Raw genomic sequence first — 22666 nt, 5'->3', positions numbered from 1 at the left:
TTTATACGTCATAAGTCATTTTAACATTATTTTATTTGTGAGTAAATGTCGGCAAACCTGTCTATTTTTGTTATTTTGAATGTAAGGAAAAGTTATAAGTTATTTTAAAATTACGTAGCAGTACCGCAGGTTAAGTGGCGGCATTAAAGTGCTTCGTTTGAAAATATTTTGCAGGTAATTACACATATGAATACAAAGGACTGAAATGTTGTCATCAGAATTTTTTGTAAGGAAAAACTTAAGATATTCGTTTGTTGACCGGGATCACGAGTAACAGTTAATAAAATCGATGTAAAACAAGATACGCATCCAACATTTGTTACTTGTATAGTCTACAAATTGCAATCAAATGATGCAATCAACAGAATGACTCATATTGGCAATCAACAAAAACATTCCCGGAAAATCCAACTCGAATCATGGTCACGTAAAATAAATATTTCTAAAATTGATTTTTATTTAGTCTTAGCTGCATAATAATCAGTAAATTCAATTTTGTATTTATAGACCAAGACTAAACAGAAGATTCTGTCAAAAATGATATTCTTCGAGGGGTTTCAGAACAGACATCCAATGCTTCCCATGCAAAGAAGGGAGCCACCCGTTCCTCAAGCTGAGAACACTGGCAATCAGTGTGTGGAGGTAAATATACATTAACTTAGAGCAGCAGTCGGCAACCAGCGGCCCGCGGGCCGCATGCGGCCCGCGATCCTCTTACTTGCGGCCCGCGAGCCTCCCTGGCTATTTTGTATGTAATATTGACAAATGACAATGTCTGATAAAGTCATAAATATTAACAAAGTGCGGAACGCGTCCACTTCGTTAACTGCTATGTGGCCCTTGGCTGCTAAAAGGTTGCCGACTGCTGACTTAGAGGATTAACAGGCGTTCCGGTAAATCTTTATTTTATGGACCATCGATTTTTGGGGTGGGGAGGGGGGGAGAGGGCTACCCCATAGTCCAACCCCCATGGTTATGGAGATATCCATGGTTAAAGTTTGTATGGAATTACTATGAAATAAGGGATTACAGCAAAATTTGAAGGGGGAGGGGTGAGGGGTGAGGGGGGGCGCGGTGAAGCTGTTGGATCTGGGTTAGCTCCGGCGCTGCGGAAGAGCAGCCCTTCCGCCTTCCGCGCCTCCGTTTTTAGAATTACTCTTTAGGGGTAGGACAGACAAGACCATGTGGATAGTGGGGTGCTCTGATTCGGTTTTAAGTGACCTTGACATTTTGGGTACCTTGAGATTCTGGTGACCAAGGATTTTGGTGACCTTGAGATTCTGGTGACCAAAGATTTCGTGACCTTGAGATTTTGGTGACCTTGAGGATGGTGGTGTGGTATAAAAAGTAATATAAATTAACACAAAACGGCACCTATCGACATCTGCTATGAATGACATTTCTCCTTTATTTCATAGTAATTTCATACAAACTTTAACCATGGATATCTCCATAACCATGGGGTTCCGCTCCATGGGGGTTGGACTGGGGGGTAGCCCTTTGCACCCTCTACCCCCCCATACCCAACACACCCTCCAAATCGACGGTCCATAAAGTAAAGATTAGCCCTGACAAGGCGTCTCCATATGGTTATATCCTTCAAGTACATTAATGTTACAAATAATCATTAATTATATAAAAGGTTTAAAATTAAAAAAAAAGTCATGCCCACAAAGTTTGATAGCTGAATAATATGGTGCTGTATGGCCAACTCTTGACTACCAGAGTTACTGCGATAATGAACGAAGACTTGTAGTGCCATTGCCAATCTACATTGGCTGTCTTTGTCAAATTCTAAACACTGATTTATAATTTTGTTGCTTTACAAAATATCTTAGGTATATATTTCTATGTTTAAAGTGTCATTCTATGGAACCTGTTTACTATGTAAACAAAAGTCAGAGTAAATTCATCAGTCTTCTTCTTCTTCCTCGGTCCCTCATTGCTGAGGATCGCGACCATGTATGCTACGTCTCCACAGTGTGCGATCATAAGCCATATGGGTCACGCACTGCATGTTGCCGCCAACCACTCTCTTCACAACATCAGACCATCTCGTGGGTGCTTTTCCTCGCGCTCGCTTGCCCTCTATTTGGCCCAAGATAATTTGCCTTTCTAGGTCGTGCTTTTTAGACCGCATGATATGACCAAAGAAGCTGAGCGCGCGTTCTTGACATTTTGTAGAGAGCCGTGTGGTGATCTTCAGCTCCTCTAAGATAGACTTGTTGGTTCTCATAGCCGTCCAGGGTATGCGTAGGAGCCTTCGCCAACACCACATCTCAAAAGCGTCAATTTTTGCCCTGTCGCGACTTTTCAAGCTCCATGTCTCGGCACCGTAAACGAAGATCGAGAATACCAGAGATCGGGTCAAGCGCACCTTGGTTGAACGACGAATACTTCTGTTCCTCCATATCTTGTCGAGGTTCGCCATTGCACTTTTTGCCATGCCAGATCTGCGGCGTATTTCGCCAGTGCAGCCACCGTCACAGGTTATCAGCGACCCGAGATACACAAACTCACTCACTTTTTCATATTTACTGAGTGCATCGGTGATAGATTGGCTCGGTCTACCACCATTACTTTCGTTTTGGAATGGTTAATCTTAAGACCAAGCCTACTACTCTCAACCTCAATTTTCTTCAGAAGAGTTGCCATCTCCTCTTCGCTCGATGCCACTATCGTCGTATCGTCTGCGTATCTCAGATTGCTGACCCTCTGTCCACCCACTACGATACCGCCTTTCCAGCCGTCCAATGACTTCCTCATAATATGTTCGCCGTACAAATTAAAAAGTTTCGGCGACAGAATGCAGCCTTGACGAACGCCTCGTTCTGTATGGAAATTATTTGACTTTTCATTTTCCAGTTTCACGAAGCTCGAACCATCGAGGTACAAATTCTGCACCAAAAAAGTAAGGTGTTCAGGCACGCCCATCTCGATCATCACATCTAACATCGTACTCCACTGGACGCAGTCAAACGCCTTAGCGTAATCAATGAAGCACAATACCAGCGGCTTGTTAAACTCACGACATTTCTCAATGAGAAGTCGGACGTTCAGGATTTGCTCGCGAGTTCCCTTACCAGCCACAAAACCGGATTGTTCGCTCGGTATCTGGTGATCAACGAAGGAAGAAAGCCTAGCGTTTATAATGCGAAGGAGTATCTTGCTTGCATGCGACATGAGAGACAAAGTTCGGTAATTTTCGCATTTCCTTGTAGAACCCTTCTTATGCAGAGGTACAACAGCGGACTGTGTCCAGTCATCTGGCCACTGGCCAGTCCTCCAAATCTTATTGCATATTTGATGGATGACCTTCGTTCCCTCGTAGCCCAGGTGCTGTAACATTGCTGCTGATACGCCATCAGGGCCCACAGCCTTATGCTTCAATCTGTTGATGGCATCTTGCACTTCAGAGAGCAACAAGTCTGGTTCCCTTATATGGTTGTCCCATCTTCTTTCCAAACCAAGTCCTTCTTCATCCCGGTACAGTTCGTAACAATAGGTTCTCCATCTGTCTAAAATTTCATCAAGCTCTGTCAAGGTGTTACCTCTACTGTCGTCTACTATCCAACTCTTTGGTTTGAATGTGCCAGTCAGTTGTTTCACTTTTAAGAATAGGTCTCGTGTTTGTGCTTTGTCAGCGTGCCTCTCGATGTCATTGCAGATGTTGTTGATGTGTTGGTCTCTGTCCCTACGTGTGGATCTTTGAACTTCAGCATGCAATTGGTTATATCGGCTGATCTTCAGTTCAGTATTTAGTCCCTCACACTTTAGCATCCTCCTCTCCTCAATCAACTCCCACGATTCTTTGCTAATCCACTCTTCCTTGCATGTCACGGCTTTGAACAGATCCCTACTCTCTTTTGCGGTATCCAAAATGAGTTTCTTAAGGGTATTCCATTCCGCATCACTGGAGTCAAAAGGGTCCCATTCCTGTGATTTGATCTTAGGGTCGATTGCGTCGTGAAAGTGGTCTAGAGCTGGTTTAGTCAATACCATGGTCTTTTGAGGTTTCTTCCGAGTACTCTTCAAGCGAAGTCTGAAGTCAGTTATTAGGAGTTGGTGATCACTGCCGCAGTCAGCACCAGGGAGTGCTTTGGCATTGGTGACTGATGATCGCCACCTTGATTTTATCGCTATGAAATCAATCTGATTTCTATGCCCCTGTGGAGAAGTCCAAGTATACAATCTCCTTGGGTGATTTTCAAACCAGGTATTTATAACCGCGAGCTGATTTTCTACGCAGTAGTGTAAAAATTTCTCGCCTCTATCGTTACGCACACCTAGGCCGAAACCACCAGTCAGAAATTCATCAGTCAGAGACAATTTGAATAAGGTAGTTTGCTTAAAACATAGTTAGCAAGTTCCATAGAATGACGCTTTATATGATCAATGAATCTTTGACATTAGAAAATAAATTTTTGAGGCATGCAGCTCACAGTTTAAGCCTTTGGCTGGGGAAATATCATAATTAGTTTAGTATAGTACTTAGACCTAACTTTTAGTTTTATTTTTATTATTAGTTCATTTTATTTTGTCACAATAATGTTTTGCAATAAAGATTTTATCTATCTATATTGGTTCTTATCTTCTAGGTGTCCAGACCCATAACAAGGTCTCCATTCCATTCTAATTTTTGTATTACAAAATGGTTATTACTTACCTATGTACCCTTACTTACACTTTTATTTCAATTTCAGGTGAACCATGAAGACATATCCTCCTTACACAAACGCCAAACGACGTCCGCGAAACACTTGAGCATTTACGATATCTCCAACAAACTTCAACGGTATGGCGAATACGACATAGGAGGCACTTACACCGATAACGAGCCTGATTTGTGGTTCTATTTTAATACCTCTTTCTGCCCAGGCAACAAGTGTCTTCTCAACCTGTTCGTATGTCTAAGAAAAGTTGGCAGCTTCAGCATTGGCATAAGCAAGTCTCCGGAAGTCACCCACGGACCGGTCACAGGCAACTCGCCCGGACGATCCTACTTACCATATGAATTTAAATGGCAAGTGTTCAAATCGAATCAGCCCGATGAGAAATACTTTGTGAAAACTTACTGCTTCACACCGAAGAACCTGGAAGGCAGGATACTCTGCATTCCTATAGCAATTAAGACGGATCCCGCCAGCCCGTTCAACATGGATCTCATTAAACAAATTAAGCTTAATCATGACTTTGGTGAGCTTCTATCGAAGCAGGAGAAAACTAACTTTGTAATTGAGTCGGCTAGTCGGAAACAATATCATGTGCATAAGATAATTCTAGCCGCTCACAGTTCGCTATTAAGAAACAAAGTTAAGAATGACACGGACTCACTGTTCTTGGATATAAGCGATAATGATATGGAGTTGCTCCTTCAATTCCTATATACGGGTACTATTAAAGATATATTAAGGCAAGATTGCATTAATTTGTTAGATATTGCAGGCAAATTTGAATTAAGTAACCTATTTTTCCTAGTACAATATGCTATTGCTGAACAAATTAATGTCGGCAACTGCATGGAAATTGCACTTATATCGGAAAGATATAATTTAGAAAAGCTACAAACAACTGTTTTTCAGTTTATAAAAGAGAATCCTCAAGTTTATGAGACTGAGGGATGGAAAAACTTGAATGATATAAATTTAACAAAGAAAATGTTTCAGTATGTGAATACGAGTAAGAGCAGTTAATTTACGGAGAATATAATTCACAATGATTAAGTATCTTTTTCACATAGATTGGGTACGGTGACAGCTGTCATATTCATACAATTTATATGCTTAAAATTTTTTTCAAAATCGATCTAGTAATGACGGAGATATGGAGTAACAAACATAAAAAAAAAAAAACATACAACCGAATTGATAACCTCCTTCTTTGAGATTTGGAAGTCGGTTAAAAAACAAAAATGTATTGAGATGACAGCTGTCACCATGCTCAAACTATTGGAAAAATACTATAGTGTCAGTCTATGGAACTTGCTAACTATGTAAACAAACCACCATATTGAAACTGTCACTGAATGGAACATTCCACGGGCCGTCCACAGTCGACGTCAAATATATGTTTACATTTTTCGCCTTATTACAAAGGAGTAAGGTGCAAAAGTGTAAACATATCTTTGGCGTCGACTGTACAAACGCTTTTTATTTCCTTTGATGCGACTTTTTTTTCGGCATTGAAAGCAGGCGATTATTTTTCTGTGCATATTTTTGACCATTTGTCATAGAAAAGGAAACCCATAACTCCAAATCTTCAGAAAATTCGCGTTTGTACGGGACAAACGGTAGACAATTTCACGGAATGCTCCGAATGAAGATTTCATATTTCATAGTATGGCGGTTTGTTTACATAGTTAGCAAGTTCCATAGAATGACACCTTAGGTAACAATAAAGCATAATGATAATGATAAGTCATATTTGTCACACAGTAACAAATATCAAAACCATTTAACTGTAATATTGTAATCGATAAGCCTTTTAAAATCAATGTATCGTGTTTGTTGCTACAGTTCGTTCCACCTGTCCAATGTCATTGCGTCTTACTCTCTCATTAAGCAAAATGTGAAACGCAATACACATTGGACAAAGATATTGGATAGATGGAAATTCCATCATGGAATACCACCCTTGACAGTATTTTGATTTGGATATGGATAACTTTAAATACAAAAAGTGTAACACATTTAAAAGGTCTAGTCATAAAAAGAAAAAAAAAAATACAATACATGATGATGCTAGATATCAATTCACTTCATATATTTTCTATAAAATAAATAAATAAAATAATAAGAATAAGATCATATAACATGTTATCCATGCAGTTGTGAAAAGGTCTACCAACTAACTGAGGAGGTTTTTCGCAAGTTGCTGTAGTAGATTAGCCGGGTCCACACAGAGCAAGCATACTCGCGAGGCAATTTCCTCGCGCACAAAATGGCCAGTATAGACGTGCCTCTCCCGAGGCGGCGCGCGCAAGGCACGTCTACACTGGCCGTTTTGTGCGCTTTATAAAGATCTTTTCTGTTAAAATCACCATACATTTGATGTGATATACTGTTTTTATTACATTCAAAAGTTTATTTTGTGTATATAACCTAGTTTAAGTGATGTAAAAAAAAGTGTGATATAAGTCTTCGCTGTATGATACGGTCAACGGTGTACGGTTTTAAACCTTAATAGATAATAATATGAACGTGCCGAAATAAATGATGTATGTTTGTAAATTATCACAAAATTTGGTTTTAATGGTTCTAACCTACACCAGGCGTGGCTCACTCCGCGATTTCGTCACTTTGCTACAGGTAGCTAAAAGCACATCCGTTCGACCCTAATTTTGGGGTTTGCCATAAGCTACCCGTGGCGATGTCGCCACCTAGCGGCCATATCGGTGCTGATCGTGACAGAAGCGTTTTGATAGAGAGTGAGTCTTCTGTACCTAGTACTATTATTTATTCTGTGCCTACACTAAAGCTTACAACTTCTTTCCCAACGAGTATGCGCCCACTACCGGGTATACTCTCCAAATCTCCAAGCAGCCCGATTTGCTGCTTCTCTCCTCCAGAATGGGCCTGCAATCTTTTTAAATCATCCTCCCATCTTGTTGGAGGTCTGTGATCTGGTCTTTTTGAACGAGTAGGTAATAGGGTGGTTCACGTTTGTATGGAAAAAAATCAAACTCTAGCTAGAAGAAGCGGCACCCTCTCATTTTGTTACACTTGTCATTCTGTTGACTAAATATGCCAAGTTTTGTAATCTTATCTCAACTACAAGGGGGTGCTCAAACACTTTGAAATTTTTCAAGTTGTATGAATGAAATCCAAAAAAATCAAGTTCTTATTTTTTTGACTTTTATGTAAGTAGTAGTTTTCACATTATTTGAAGGTGTGATTTAAAAGTTATTTGGTGAAAAACCATTTTTATTTCTATTTTTTATGATTTTTTTAGGTGAAATTCTAAAAATCTTACTTTTGAAAAATTATAAAAATTAGAACTAAAAATGTTTTTCTACTTAAAAACTTATAAATCACATGTGCAAATAATGTGAAAACAGATACTTAAATAAAATTCTGAATAATAAATACTTGTTTTTTTTTGTTTTCAATTTTCATACAGCATACAAAATTTTCAAAGTGGTTGAGCACCCCCTTGTAGTTGAGATAAAATTATGAAACTTGGTGTATTTTACCAGCATAATAAGTGTAACAAAATAAGGGGGTGCCCCGTCGGAAAATAAAAAAAAATGTTTTTTGAACCACCCTAGTAGGTGGGGTGTCAGCACCCGAACTGCATACATCGCCATTAATTGTTAGTAGTTTGGTACTTACCGGTTACTTACGGTATAATTAATGGTCACTTAATATTTTGAGCAGTTGTGTAAAAGTTTGTGGCTGTGTTCGTGCGGTGTCGGTAAAATGCAAAGGCGTCGGTCCACTGCTACTTTTTGCACTGTGTTTCCCAGCATTTCATATGCTTGTCTTCCCCACATGTGCCTTAGTCCTATTGGTTTATGTATATGGTAGGTATACAGGTTAAAAAAAAACTCAAAATTAATTTCGCTGTTTATTATTTAATAATCCATGCTGACTATTATACTTAATTAATTCAAATACCTATATCACACAATGGGAACACTGATCTGCTAGGAAACATTCTAAAAACGTTTTTTACTAAAAACATTTTGAGAAAATTCCCGTCTTTTCCCGCTTCCGAAAAATAGTATCTCTGTCATTTTAAGATAACAACTAGCTTCCTTAGTCACAACTGTCTACCGCACTTGTTCAGTTTAGGAATCATGCCGACTTTTAATTTGATTCATATTTTAAATCACTGTTTTGAACCCAAGCAGGCGTGGCTCACACCGCGATTTCGTCGCTTTGCTACAGGTAGCTAAAAGTACATCCGTTCATCAACCCCAATTTTGGGGAAAGCCATAGGTAAGCCGCGCGTGGTGCTGTCGCTACCTAGCGGCCATATCTGCGCTGATCGTAACAGACGCGTTTTGTTAGAGAGTGTCTTTTGTACCTAGTACTATTATTTATTCTGTGATCCAAGGCCAAGCACACCGGCTGTGTGTGCGTATAGACGTGCATGTGCGCTAAAATTTAGATTCGTGCACGACGACGTCATGCTAGCGGTGTGCTGTCACTTATAAGGATTAGAGGGCCTACCGTGAACCAAGTTCGATTTTTTGCCCTCCTGTCACACTTACGTACGAATTTACAAGTGCGACAGAGGCAACACGTCGAACGGTCACGGTAGACTCTCAGTACTTATATTAAAACGTGCACGTATCTACGCACACGCATCTGGTGTGCACATGCCTTTACGACTCACAGCAGTTCAAAAATAAATACTTACTTACACTTGAATGTCAGTCTTACTCATTGATTATTAAATTGAGTAGCAATTAAGAAAAGGTTTTAAGTAGGGTAGGGTAGATATTTGCTGAGAGGCTCGAATGGATTTATCCGAGTTTGTAGTTAAGCGACGCATATTTAAACACATGTTTGAAGTGTCACAGAGGTCGCTGTCTAGAAGAACTAAATATAACTTTAAAAATTGATTCACAAAACATGATTTTATTAAGATTTTTTTCATGGTATTAGCTCTTGTAAAGGGCTTTATTCCGTGATGGCATACAGGGAGTAATAAACTCTAGATGGAGTAACTTTATTTGATTATACAAACAACCTCATACCCGTCCATTGAACTTTACAAATCGCTCTATGTAATTGGATATTTAACCCCATGTATATTTTTGGATATTGTATTTTTAGCGGTAAGTACATAGGTAAATGGGACAACAATAAAAAAAAATCGGCATAATTCCTTTAACTGAACAAGCACAACTATTAAAAATTTAACGCCTCAATAGCTTTAAATACAAATATAATTATTGCTGTCGCTTTCTATATTAACTTAACTACATATACATTGATCTTATGTGAGTATTCGTTCATTCGCTTATCTAAACTATTCTATAGTTAAAATTAGTATTGCTTGATAAAAGGAAGAAATTCCTTCGAAGTTGTAACAAATGGTGACGCAAAAAATGTTGGTGATGATGACATCTGAGGGCTTACCGCGACGTGTCGACGTGTTACCTCTCTGTCGCACTTGTTAATTCGTTCGTAAGTGTGACAGGAAGGTAACAAACACGTCGAACGTGCGGTAGGCCCTGGCTATGATGGTCGCGCTTTTATCGTTTTACTTCGTAGCTGTTACGTTCTAACTACCTAGTATGGAAATGCGAGAGCGACGCGTTGACACGATAGGCGGTAAAAGAGCAACCATCTTATTACAGTTAAACGGTTGACGGCACGGGATAAAGGGCAAATTTTTCAAGTTCTGTGGTTGCCGGGCGCATTTAGTAGGAAATTCGGTCGGCCTACCTACAAAAAGGGCCCTGCGACTGTGTAGATGTAATAAGCGCTGATACTGGGGGCCTACCGCGAACCACGTCCGACGTGTTGCCTCCCTGTCACACATGCGTACGAATTTACAAGTGCGACAGAGAGGCAACACGTCAAACGTGATTCGCGGTTAGCCCTCTGAAACGGTTGAAATATGTTATCGTTTTAAATAATGCACGCTCAATGTCTAGGACTCTGTTGTGGTTTAAGTAGAATAGTGGTAACCGTTAAAGAAGTTATTTTTACTCATGAAAGTCATAAACTACCTACGCGAGCCATATTACGCAGCGTTCTACAATCATATGTGTGTACTTCATCATCATCATTTCAGCCTATATACATTCCACTGCTGAGCACAGGCCTCCCCTCATGCGCGAGGGGGCTCTCTCCATGAAAACATTACAATATGTAGGTAACTTTTCTTTCTAGTTTTTCAATATAAAATCACCATTCACCAACTTTTTGCCACCGAAACACTAATATTACGCTAAGAGCTACTAACTTTAGATACCACCATATTTTATAACATTAATAAGAGAGTGGGTAAGAAGACACAGTATCGTCTTGGGTCGTCCCATTTGTTTTTCGTCAAGTTCTTAAATTAGTCCTATTCTGCTTTCGTCACTCATTCTATATTCGTCACAATCGTCGGTGGCTTTCAATGTAGAATATTGTAGAATGAGTGACGAAAGCAGAATAGGACTAATTTAAGAACTTGACGAAAAACGAATGGGACGACCCAAGACGATACCGAAGATACTTTATTGTAATTTGATTAAGGTTATTTAATATTTCACTTTTAGAACGCTTTCCTTCTACCTACTTCTATTTTTGTATAAGGGTGGTTTTTTTTTTTTTTATTATTATGAATGGGCTTACTCATGGCCACAGACTAGCCGAGGCGTAGACGTGGCCTACGATGGAGCGAGCTCGCCCAGAAGGTGCCTGTTCACTCTTGATTTGAAGGTTGCCGGGTTATAAGAACACGGAAATATAGACGCCGGCAAGGAATTCCATTCCTTGGCAGTGCGCATAAGGAAAGTAGAAGCAAAGCGCTTCGTGCGAATTGGTGGAATATCTACCAAGTAAGGATGGAAACCGGCCGTGCGTCTAAAAGTCCGATGGTAGAATGGGGACGGTGGAATAAGCTCGTGTAGCTCTTGGGCACACTCCCCGAAGTGCAACCTGTAGAATACCGACAGGCTGGCGACTTTCCGCCGATGGGCCAAAGACTGAAGCTTAGCCGTTAGCTTCTTGTCGCCAATCATCCTCCTCCTGGTATGTCACTTATCCAATTTCCTACCTATCCAAGAAATTGGACAGGTGGAATACCACCCTAATGGCTCGTCAACACGATGGGCCAACGCCGGCCACTCCAAGGGACGCAGCCATGCGGTAGAATGAGACAGTAATAGGTAGGTACCACAAAATTATTGTTTTATATGTGTGTGATTTACTATTAATAATTGTGATATATTTTTATGATGTGACGTGTAAAATTATTATTTTATAAATAAATTAACTATAACTATAACTATAGTAATATCACTTGATCCCTCTAACGCATAAATGCGTCCCTTGGAGTGGCCGGCGTTGGCCCATCGTGTAGAGGAGCCATAAGTTATGGGAAGCCTTGTCAGTCCAAGGAGTAGTAAAAACTGAATCGCGCTAATATTCTAAGGCTCATTTGCACCATTTCACTAACCCGCGGTTAACCGGTTAAACCTAGAGTTGCCATGGTGACCAGTACAATTTGACAGTAGGTTAACGGTTTAACCGCTTAACCCCGAGTTAGTAGGATGGTGCAAGTGGGCCTAAGTGGTATCTAATGATATTAACTCTTGACTAAAGTTGACACCAAGCGACCATCAAATGGGCTTGTAACAAAGTATTGTAAAAAGAGTAGATATTGTACAAAATTATATTAAGGCTACAAAAAATAACATATTTCTACATCGCTGGTACGGTACTGTGTAAGTTAAATTAAGATTTACAAAACTAAGTGAGCTTAGGGCACGTTTACAGGCCTCGCTTGCGGTTAACTATGAACCATTGTTTAGTGTCAATTACACTAGTTGGGGCCACCCCACATTTAGCGTCTTTCGAGCGTCGGCGTCTGATCAGCGCTATGGAAAATGACGTCGCTGCGCAGTTGCGTCCACGTTGCGTCGAGCAGCGGCCATAGAGTTGTAGACGCCGACGCTCGAAAGACGCTAAATGTGGGGTGGCCCTTACGTCGTTCACACAAAGGTACGTCCAGACCTAGTGAATGCGCCGCGATTTTTACGCACGCCGCATACCTTAGATGCATGCGCCACATGTTTGCCAGAGAACGCCCGCTTGTAGTAATTCATTCTGGACGCACTTTTATTATGAGATCGCCACATTAAAACCAGGGATGTTGCGAACATCAGCATCCGCATCCGCGGAATATCTGCATTATTTTCAACATCCGCATCCGCATAAAATCGATGCGGAGCATCCGCATGATGCGGATGTCGACCAAGTTGGTAACAGGAACGTACCTATTAGCGGCGACGCCGCGTCGGCGGCGTAAATGCTAGGTAATTTCGTAAATATAACGAAATCGTCTAGATCCCGAAAAGTCGGCCAAGTTACTGTTTATTAAATAAAACGCACCTTTATTCTTGCTCAAATACTAAACGTTTCGGTTTTTTTTTTAATAAAAACGCTAAAAATGTAATATTTGACGTTTTTTAAGTACCTACCAAATCTTGACATCGGCATCCGCATCCGCGGATGCGAGGCTTTAAATATCCGCATGCATCCGCGGATGCCAAAAAATCTGCATCCGCAACATCCCAACTTGGCACAACACACAAACTTGGCAGTAAGAATACGTACATATAAGCTCCATACTTGACGTAGCATTCGCCATGCAAACTTAGCGTAGTCCGACACTAATCACTGCATTGGAATGATCACAACATAGTACTGTGAGTGTAATGTAAGCGCACCCTTACGATAAAAAAAAAACAATAGGAAAACCTTAAAATTATTGCTAAATCATTATTTATCTAGGCGATAACATGTGTAACAATTTTTGTACATATTTTAAGCTTCCAAGTGAAAATTTTAATATGGCTACTACGAAAGCACAAACTAGTAATTTTTTTATATCTTCTGTAATTTTTTATTTGCTGTTTCTGTCAGTCTAGCCGCTAGCGCATGTTTAATGCTGTCTTTCGCGGCTGAGTATGACGGCACTATAATAGTATATGAATAACAGAGACACGTACGTATAAAAGTCAATGTACGATTTTTTTCTCCTCGGCAACGGACCTTCAAATACAGGGTGAATTTTTGATTGCTTCATTTTTTCGGGTTTTGTATTTAATTTAGACTAAAAATCCAGGCTTGACGTTCAATATATTAATTTCAGTTTGAGCTTCCGTAGTAGCGCTTATAGAAAACTCATTGTGATAGAGTTAGATGCTATGATATTCTCATGTAATAGAAAATCGCTAAACTGGACACTAATTCAACAAATGTATAGAAAATAACTAAGAAATATACAGTCTCCGACGCAGAGTATTAAAGCTAACTGTTCTTATGATATTTTGCAATGAGTATTGTGTCTATCTACAAAGGAAAATTTACAGTGCGTTCAGTGCAGTACCTACAATGCGGTACAGTTAAAGTTGGTTGTGCTCTATACCTAAAGTTTTTGTAACTGAGCATTTCTTAAAATTAATAAGTTTATATAAAGTAATGATCGGTGACAAATGGCATTTATGACTATTTTCTTTTGTTGAAGGACAACCGAATATATGTACGTTGATATAATACAGAATGCATTTTTTAAATATTGAACTACAAAAAAGCCCTGCCTACGTTGACATAGATAAATACGTTAATGCCTGCCTAACTTTATTAATGACGATTTCATATTTTGGAAAAGTATAAGTGTTTTTTGCAAGTCGATTTTATTTCAGGCTCATTAGACCCCATATTAACTCACATTATAGACGGGTCGGATAATTCGCGTTAGATCCGTCTATAATGTCATTAGACCCCAACCTAGGTTAAGCTACTACTGCCGTATTCGAACTTCAAGATATTCACAAGAGACGACACGTACTAGATCCATTCTAGATACGTTACCTATAGTTTAGATATCAACTAGTATCAGTAGATTACGTAGATTTACGTTAGATAGAGTAAAATATCTATTAGATGTGAATTGGATCTCTAAGTCATATCCTGTGGAAATCGTTCAAGAGTATCTCCAGAATCGAGCAAATGTCAAATTTGACAGGTTAGATCTTAAACATGTCGTTATCTTATCTTGGTCATGTCTAAAAGATGTCTAATAGATGTTTATTTCAAAATCCGAATCGGGCCTCTAGTTAGAATAAGCCTTTTGAATATGATTCAGCGTACGAGCAAAATATCTGGAGACTGTCCTAGCTGGCTCATTTAAAAAACACATCCTGTATCACGCTGACCTTTCTTTTTTTAAACGCCCGTCATTACATAACACAAAATGTCAATAATTCAGCAGTGAAATATTAATATAGAAAAGCTTCTAATATATTTATAATTGTTGCAACAAGAAATATATCACAACCATTCACATCATTTTGTAGATCTAATAAGCAAATTATTTGTTTTGTATTCAACGTTTTCCTACGATACAAATGTTTGTCTTTATTTTGAGCTAAAGAGCAGTTAAATCGTGCCAACTTGCATTTTATTAAAGCACATAAAATGTTATAAAAACAATATAAAAGCTTCAATATCAGTGGTTTATTATGCTTCAGAGCAAGTGTAAAAAAAACTTTTTAGTTAAAACTAAAAATTCTGTTCTTTTACGTTCTACCTTTTAGCAAAAACTGTAAAGAAAATGTAAATTCTACTTGAATAATTTTACGGTTTAGACTCACTTGTTTTTAGTCACTCGCGCGACAAGTTAAAAATTAAATTATTCAATGTTAGTATGTCTCACAACAGTTTAAATTCGACTGTCAATTTTCCAATAGTAAAACGTTGAATTTAAAAAATCTGCATTATAACGCCTAAAACTAATCAGAGTAAGTAACACAAATAGGTAAGCATAATCATCCCTTCCACTTTCTATGTAAACTGAAGAAATGGGTACGAAAAAATATTTTGTTTGCAAAAAGGATGAAATACGCTAAAACCTGTGGTTAATAAATGTGCGTTTCTAAGGTTATAAATGCTACAAAATGTATATTTACAAGAAAGCCAATTTGAATGCGAGATTAAAAGAAAATTAAGATGATTTCATTTATTTCCATCATTAAATTCGCGCAAAATTCAAAATCACTAATAGGTTACGTATCTATTTCAAAAAAAATCCTGTCTTTTTTAGTAACGAAAATATTTGGTCTAATTATGGATAGGTAATACTCTGGAAAACTAATTTATCACAAACTAATAAAATTAACAAACATAATTTGCCAGCCTAAAGTTATTGTTTAAAAATATTTATACTTAGTACTTTCAAGAAATTGAATTTAGTATCTACACCAAAAATATTTGAAATCTTTAATATCAAAGAGTGATTTTGTAAGAGTAATACGGCTTTAATTTATCTATGGAAATAAATGTAGGCTAGGTATTCTAAGATTAATATATAGCTCAGTTCTATTATATTTTTCTGACAAATTGAATCTCATAACTAGGATTGCATGAAAAGTTAGGCGATTTGGGACTATCTATGATATATTATGTGTATACTTAATATATGTGATTGATATTTTGTTACCTATTTATATAAAGATCTATTTACTAGATATTTGAAGACCTCGACTTAAATATAGGTATTTCGATATTTTTAGTAGAATTAATAACTTACCTGTAGACTTTAAAAACATTATCCTATGCTTAATTTCAATGAATTTAAGTATGTTTTCAACTGCTGTATGAATTCATCGCGAGGTAAACTTCACATTTCTAGTAAACAACTTTAATCATTAACATGTGTATTTATACATACAAAATCCGAGAGGTACAAAAAAAATTACATCAAAACTTCGCAGGCACAAAAAACAAAATTGACAGCATACAGTACGTGAAATGGCTTAATTACCTACTATTTCTATTTTTTCACTAAGTAATTTGACCAATGAAGAATAAACTTTAATCCGAGATTCAAAACAATCTTAAAAGAATGTAAACAAAAAAAGTGACAGTCATTCGGCCATATTGGATCCAAACATATTGGATCTATGGCATTACATCATTGGCTTAACGATTGAGCCACGTTTTTTTTAAAGGTTTATACAAGTTAAGCCCCCTCCAGACTATGCGCGTGAATCGCGGGCGAAGCCGCGAACGACCAAGCTACCTCTGAACCGTCTCTGAACAGCCTTTTTGTCAGAGAGTGTGAAAATAGAGTTAGACCAAGATTGCAACGATTGATAGCACACGTAGTGTTAATGTTATTTAAACGCCATAATTTCATAGAAAGATGACGATTAAAATAACACTTGTACTGGGTGTGCTATCAAAATCTTTGCAGACATTTATTGGTCTCTCTACCGTCACAAACGTAAAAATCTTAAGGCTTCTACAGACGTTGCAATAAATGGCACGCGATTTTAGATGATTGCCGGTAAGTAGGAGCACAGAGGGCCTACCGCGAACCACGTTCGAAGTGTTGCCTCCCTGTCACACTTACAGACAAATGTGCAAGTGCGATAGAGAGGCAAGGCGTCGAACGTGGTTCGCGGTAGGCTCTCTGAATACAATCGATCGACCAAATGCCGATGTGCAAATCGCATGCGATTATCGGTGAAGATTGGAGAGGCCATTATTTAGAGAGATAGAGAGCTTGATCTGACTCTACAAAAATTTAAACTCTGACTAAGCTTTTATTCCACTTTGGTCATATCTAAGCCTTACATGTAATTACGCTATGTTACAGGTGTAGACATGACAGAATCATCTCGGTATGATATAGTGTAGAATGACAGCTGTCAGGATGATGATGGTGGGTGATGGTAGCCTTTGGAGGGGCTGGGCGTTGGTTTGATCTTGACATTCACCTGTGGAGGCGAAATTATTTATATTACAATAAATCTACTAAGTTAAAACTTAATAAATAACGTTTTAAAAACGATTAAAAAAATGATTTTCTTGGTACCTATAGAATTTTGAAAATTTACACTGTATTAAATTTAATGATAGGTACCTAATAATATAGTATCAAACTATGTTTGGACTGTGCTTTTGATAGCCGTATTACCATCCGTCGTTCATCTTTATTATCTAACTATATATAGCTGATAAAGTTTAGTTAACTTAGTGTTAATTCTAAATAAAGTTCTGCATAAACGTACCAGTATTCCTGGCGTTGTCTGGTCACACCAACTAACTGGTCGCTGTCGCTGGGCACGCGCTCGCAGTTGGCCGTTCTGCGGGCGAGCGTGAGCGCGTATCGGTGGTCGCGCGACACTAAGCGGCAGCGGCGTTACTACCAATGACCTTGATGTCTGTAACTCACCAGTATTCCTCGCGTTGAACACCAACTGGTCGCTGCCGCCGGGCGCGCGCTCGCAGTTGGTCGCGCTGCGGGCGAGCGTGAGCGCGTGGCGGTGGTCGCGCGACACGAAGCAGTAGCGGCGCGCGGCGCGGCTGTCGCGCGTGAGCGGCGTCGTCACCACGAACGACGCGCCGTTCTCGTACCAGCCGCCGTGGCATGTGTACGCTGGTATTTATAACAAAATATTAGGGACAGTTATCCGACTTTAGGCGTCTTCTTCCTGGCGTTGGCATTTTGCCACGGCTCATGGGAGCCTGGGGTTCGCTTGACAACTAATCCCATGATTTGACGTAGCCACTAGTTTTTACGAAAGCGACTGCCATCTGACCTTCCAACCCAACCCAACCCAGAGAGAGGTTTACACTCACTTAACTAGAACGGTTGGTCGAAAGTCATAATTTTTCTAAGTTCTAAATCAAGTATGATTTAGAATTAAAATTGAATGAGTGATGAAATTTTATTAATATAAATTGACTGATAGAAGAATTTACTTTTTTAATCTTTTCTAATTCTTCTGTTTTTCTATTTAATTTCATTTCATACATTTATTAACATGTACAAACTCACCTGTCACAACCTCCTTATTCTCACAGTTCGAATAAAACTCCATATTCTTCGCGGAGTTACACCCCACCTCCAGCCTATCAAAGCCGCTGACCACACACCCGACGTCATTCACTTCACGCCGACTCCGTAGCATCGGCGCGCTCGACATATTGCTTATACTAAAATTGAACAGCCTACTACCATTTCTAATATTGGGTTCTATAGATCTAACGCTTCGCTCGTGACGGTTCTGTATCTCGTATTTACCGGAATACGGACACTCTTTTGATTCGGGGTTGCTTGCTGAAAAGAAAAGAAATAGTTTAATTAGAGCGGTAGAAGATAGAAATAGTGTTAAAAGATTTCCTACGATTATAAGTTTAGCTTATAAGCTGCCTCTTTATGGATGACTAACGCTAGAAAGCACACGTGATCACCGAGCCTACCTAGCTACCTTTATACCTAGAAAGGGAAGTTTCGGACGCCTCGGACCCGAAACGTCTAGCGTGAGTCGTCCTTTAAACTTAGTATAATTATGTGCAGTACCTACTCATATTTATAGCCCTAACGCAGCCTAACTTATGTGTAACCAGTTCAATCAATCGATCAAATACCGCAACGCAAATAATATGCAACTGTGACATCTGCAGAGGGCCTTACCCCCATGCGTAGCGTTATTCCATGGCATAGAATAATATAATAGAATCTATGCGGTCTCCAACGCATGATGTGGAGAAACTTAATTTTAGGGCGAATTAATGGCAAATGTGCTCGGGGTGGGGCACGCATGAGATGGTCGAACACTATGAAGAAGTCTGCTGGCTGCCGCACCATGCACATGGCTTATAGAGACAAATTAAATGTGGTCGCGATCCTCAGCAAGAGGGAACGAGAAAGAAGATCTTACCGACTAGCGTGACGTAGGGCTCGGAGACGGCGTTGAAGTGATGGTTGGAGCAGGCGCCGTCGGCGCGCGCGGTGGGCGCGCCGCGCTGCAGCTCCGCTATGTATGTGTCCCGCCGATATAGTGGTGTATCTTACCGACTAGCGTGACGTAGGGCTCGGAGACGGCGTTGAAGTGATGGTTGGAGCAGGCGCCGTCGGCGCGCGCGGTGGGCGCGCCGCGCTGCAGCTCCGCTATGTATGTGTCCCGCCGATATAGTGGTGTATCTTACCGACTAGCGTGACGTAGGGCTCGGAGACGGCGTTGAAGTGATGGTTGGAGCAGGCGCCGTCGGCGCGCGCGGTGGGCGCGCCGCGCTGCAGCTCCGCTATGTATGTGTCCCGCCGATATTTATTTATTTATTTATTTATTTATTTATTTATGTTATGGAGATCCAACAGCTATCTATACAGAGTATGCCACATTAATAAGAGATGGAAAGCCAATTACAGGATCACACATGTAGCTACAGATTGTACATTCAAATTTACTTGAATGAAAAGTGTCGACGCTCGGACACAGCAACACACAACATAAGAGTTTTTTCTTTTTTTTTTACAGTAAATATTAAGTACAATCCAAAAATGACAATATTAAAAAAAAAAAAACACCTACAATCAGAAATACAATAGAAAAGTAGCAAACAAATACTTATTACACATGCTCAATCAAAACATTTTAGCGTCAAATAATGTTTAACCAAAGGTATCTTACAATTAAATATATCTATATCTAATTGGTTTGCCAGATTGTTTAAAGCTCTACTCGCACGCGACAAGAAACTATTTTGTCTGTATTTAGACGATGAAAATTTAACGGAAATAGGAGGATAATACCTTTTACAACGAGTGGGAGTATTAAAAGAGATATTGGAAAGTAACTCAGGACTAGATATGAGCGCCGATAGGCATTTTGCCGGCGGCGGCGCGCCGGTTAAAATCGTTCGGCGGCGGCGGCGAATCGGCGGCGTGGCCTTGAAACACTTTGATTTATACAAAAGCAATTCAAACCAAAATTTTACCAAAAAAACATGTTTCTTTGCCATACTCACACTACAAAGTAAGTGCATTTTTTAATTTCAAGGATAATTCGAATACTTGCGTAAAAACAGTTTCATAATAAACTTATCGCATATCGTATCGCATAATAAAATGTAGATAAGCAGCAAACCCAAGGCATTAGAGACGGTCTTAATCTTGGTGAGGCCTTTTATCCAGTCTTTTGTGCTAAGTGAAAAATAGCTGATATACTATATCAGGGAAACGTGTCGACAGTCGAAAAAAGAGCTGGAGCGAGGAAAATCGAGCTCAGTCATTGTCATAACCAACATCGACTCAATAAAACCGATGTCAAAAAACGATGCCCAAAGTCGAGCTCCCGACTGAAGACCCGATTCCGACGCCTCCTCACGGAAGCCCATAGGCTGAGCTGCAGGCAAGTAGACAGCTTAGAATAGAACGCAAAGTGTGAGCTAGGCTGACGGCTGAACTCTACAAAGATGGGGTCGGCGGCCTTCAGCGAAAATTTACCAGACAGAAAAGTTTGCATTTACCATCGATATTTTTGAGTTATATGAACCTAAAATACCTTTTGAATGCGTATAAACTATCCAGAGTGACGCAGTTAAAGATCTAAACTGGACAAAATATATATTATCTGATTCTGAAAGTAGTAGTATCTAACAAGGTCACGCCGATGCCACGCCGATAGCGCAGCGTCGGCGGCGGCGGCGCGAAAATTTTGTCGGCGGCGGCGGCGCGCCGGCGCGGCGCTCATATCTACTCAGGACTATCCACCAAACCAGTAGTGATACTAAGTAAATAAGTTATGTCAGCTATTTCCCGCCGTTTTTGAAGTGGAACTAAGTGATGTCTTTTACAAATAGATAGATAGTTAGATGAGCTATAAGGAGATTTAGTTTTGAAACACAGAAATTTAATGAATTTACGTTGAATACGTTCTATTCTTTCAGTATATGTAGAATAGCAGTGGCAATATAGTGGTGTATCTTACCGACTAGCGTGACGTAGGGCTCGGAGACGGCGTTGAAGTGATGGTTGGAGCATGCGTCGTCGGCGCGCGCGGTGGGCGCGCCGCGCTGCAGCTCCGCTATGTATGTGTCCCGCCGATATAGTGGTGTATCTTACCGACTAGCGTGACGTAGGGCTCGGAGACGGCGTTGAAGTGATGGTTGGAGCAGGCGTCGTCGGCGCGCGCGGTGGGCGCGCCGCGCTGCAGCTCCGCTATGTATGTGTCCCGCCGATATAGTGGTGTATCTTACCGACTAGCGTGACGTAGGGCTCGGAGACGGCGTTGAAGTGATGGTTGGAGCAGGCGCCGTCGGCGCGCGCGGTGGGCGCGCCGCGCTGCAGCTCCGCTATGTATGTGTCCCGCCGATATAGTGGTGTATCTTACCGACTAGCGTGACGTAGGGCTCGGAGACGGCGTTGAAGTGATGGTTGGAGCAGGCGTCGTCAGCGCGCGCGGTGGGCGCGCCGCGCTGCAGCTCCGCTATGTATGTGTTCCGCCGATATAGTGGTGTATCTTACCGACTAGCGTGACGTAGGGCTCGGAGACGGCGTTGAAGTGATGGTTGGAGCATGCGTCGTCGGCGCGCGCGGTGGGCGCGCCGCGCTGCAGCTCCGCTATGTATGTGTCCCGCCGATATAGTGGTGTATCTTACCGACTAGCGTGACGTAGGGCTCGGAGACGGCGTTGAAGTGATGGTTGGAGCAGGCGTCGTCGGCGCGCGCGGTGGGCGCGCCGCGCTGCAGTTCCGCTATGTATGTGTCCCGCCGATATAGGACTACGCACACGTATCGGGATACGCTGGAACATGGAATAATGTCCATTGTATTTAGGTATCATATCATCATCATTATCAGCCATAGGCCTCCCCCAAAGAGTGCCACAATGACCGGTCTTATATCATATGTGATGTGTGTATATGAGATATCATATGTGTTAAACAAAAGTTTATGTGGCTTACAAGGTCATGCATGTTTAAAGCTCTTATTGTAATAAATATCACTAAACTTGCATGCACACGAATGCAATGAAATAGGTACTTGAAAACTCCATTAAAGCACCGCTATAAATGGACCTTGAACTTTTAAGTGGCAAAAAGTATCTGCCCTTGATGGCTCGGTTCTTGCCCTTGACATTCACTGAACATCAGGTACCTACGTACTTGTGTAGGTAATATATATTTAATTGATATACAAAGGG

The 22666-nt window shown here is 40.3% G+C and overlaps 2 protein-coding genes and 1 long non-coding RNA gene across 3 annotated transcripts in view; 2 read left to right on the top strand and 1 right to left on the bottom strand.

Annotated features, from left to right (window-relative positions):
• LOC134665746 (uncharacterized) overlaps nt 1–22666 on the top strand; it is a 258405-nt gene that overhangs the window by 141615 nt on the left and 94124 nt on the right. The window lies entirely within an intron of this gene.
• Nucleotides 28–5860, top strand: LOC134665692 (uncharacterized). Its single transcript, XM_063522644.1, has 3 exons — nt 28–174; nt 508–642; nt 4704–5860. The coding sequence occupies exons 2-3, from the start codon at nt 538–540 to the stop codon at nt 5691–5693; spliced, it is 1095 nt and encodes a 364-aa protein (XP_063378714.1). The 5' UTR covers nt 28–174; nt 508–537; the 3' UTR covers nt 5694–5860.
• LOC134665736 (uncharacterized) overlaps nt 16356–22666 on the bottom strand; it is a 127107-nt gene continuing 120796 nt past the window's right edge. Inside the window, exons 10-13 of the mRNA XM_063522711.1 lie at nt 22122–22267; nt 18517–18798; nt 17911–18114; nt 16356–17452 (exon numbers count right to left, since the gene is read on the bottom strand). Coding sequence (XP_063378781.1) covers nt 17349–17452; nt 17911–18114; nt 18517–18798; nt 22122–22267 — 736 coding nt within the window. The 3' untranslated portion in view covers nt 16356–17348. The remainder of the gene's footprint in view (nt 17453–17910; nt 18115–18516; nt 18799–22121; nt 22268–22666) is intronic.

This window comes from Cydia fagiglandana, chromosome 7 (assembly GCF_963556715.1).
Source record: "Cydia fagiglandana chromosome 7, ilCydFagi1.1, whole genome shotgun sequence".
NCBI classification, from domain to species: domain Eukaryota; kingdom Metazoa; phylum Arthropoda; class Insecta; order Lepidoptera; family Tortricidae; genus Cydia; species Cydia fagiglandana.
Note: the sequence above shows the minus strand (reverse complement) of the source record. Positions and strands in the feature narration are given on the sequence as shown.

Excerpts from the sequence above, each read along its gene's own strand:
- LOC134665692 (XM_063522644.1), top strand. The coding sequence starts at position 538 with ATGATATTCTTCGAGGGGTTTCAGAACAGACATCCAATGCTTCCCATG. Across the intron at positions 643-4,703 it reads CTGGCAATCAGTGTGTGGAG|GTGAACCATGAAGACATATC; the intron begins GTAAATATACAT and ends TTTCAATTTCAG.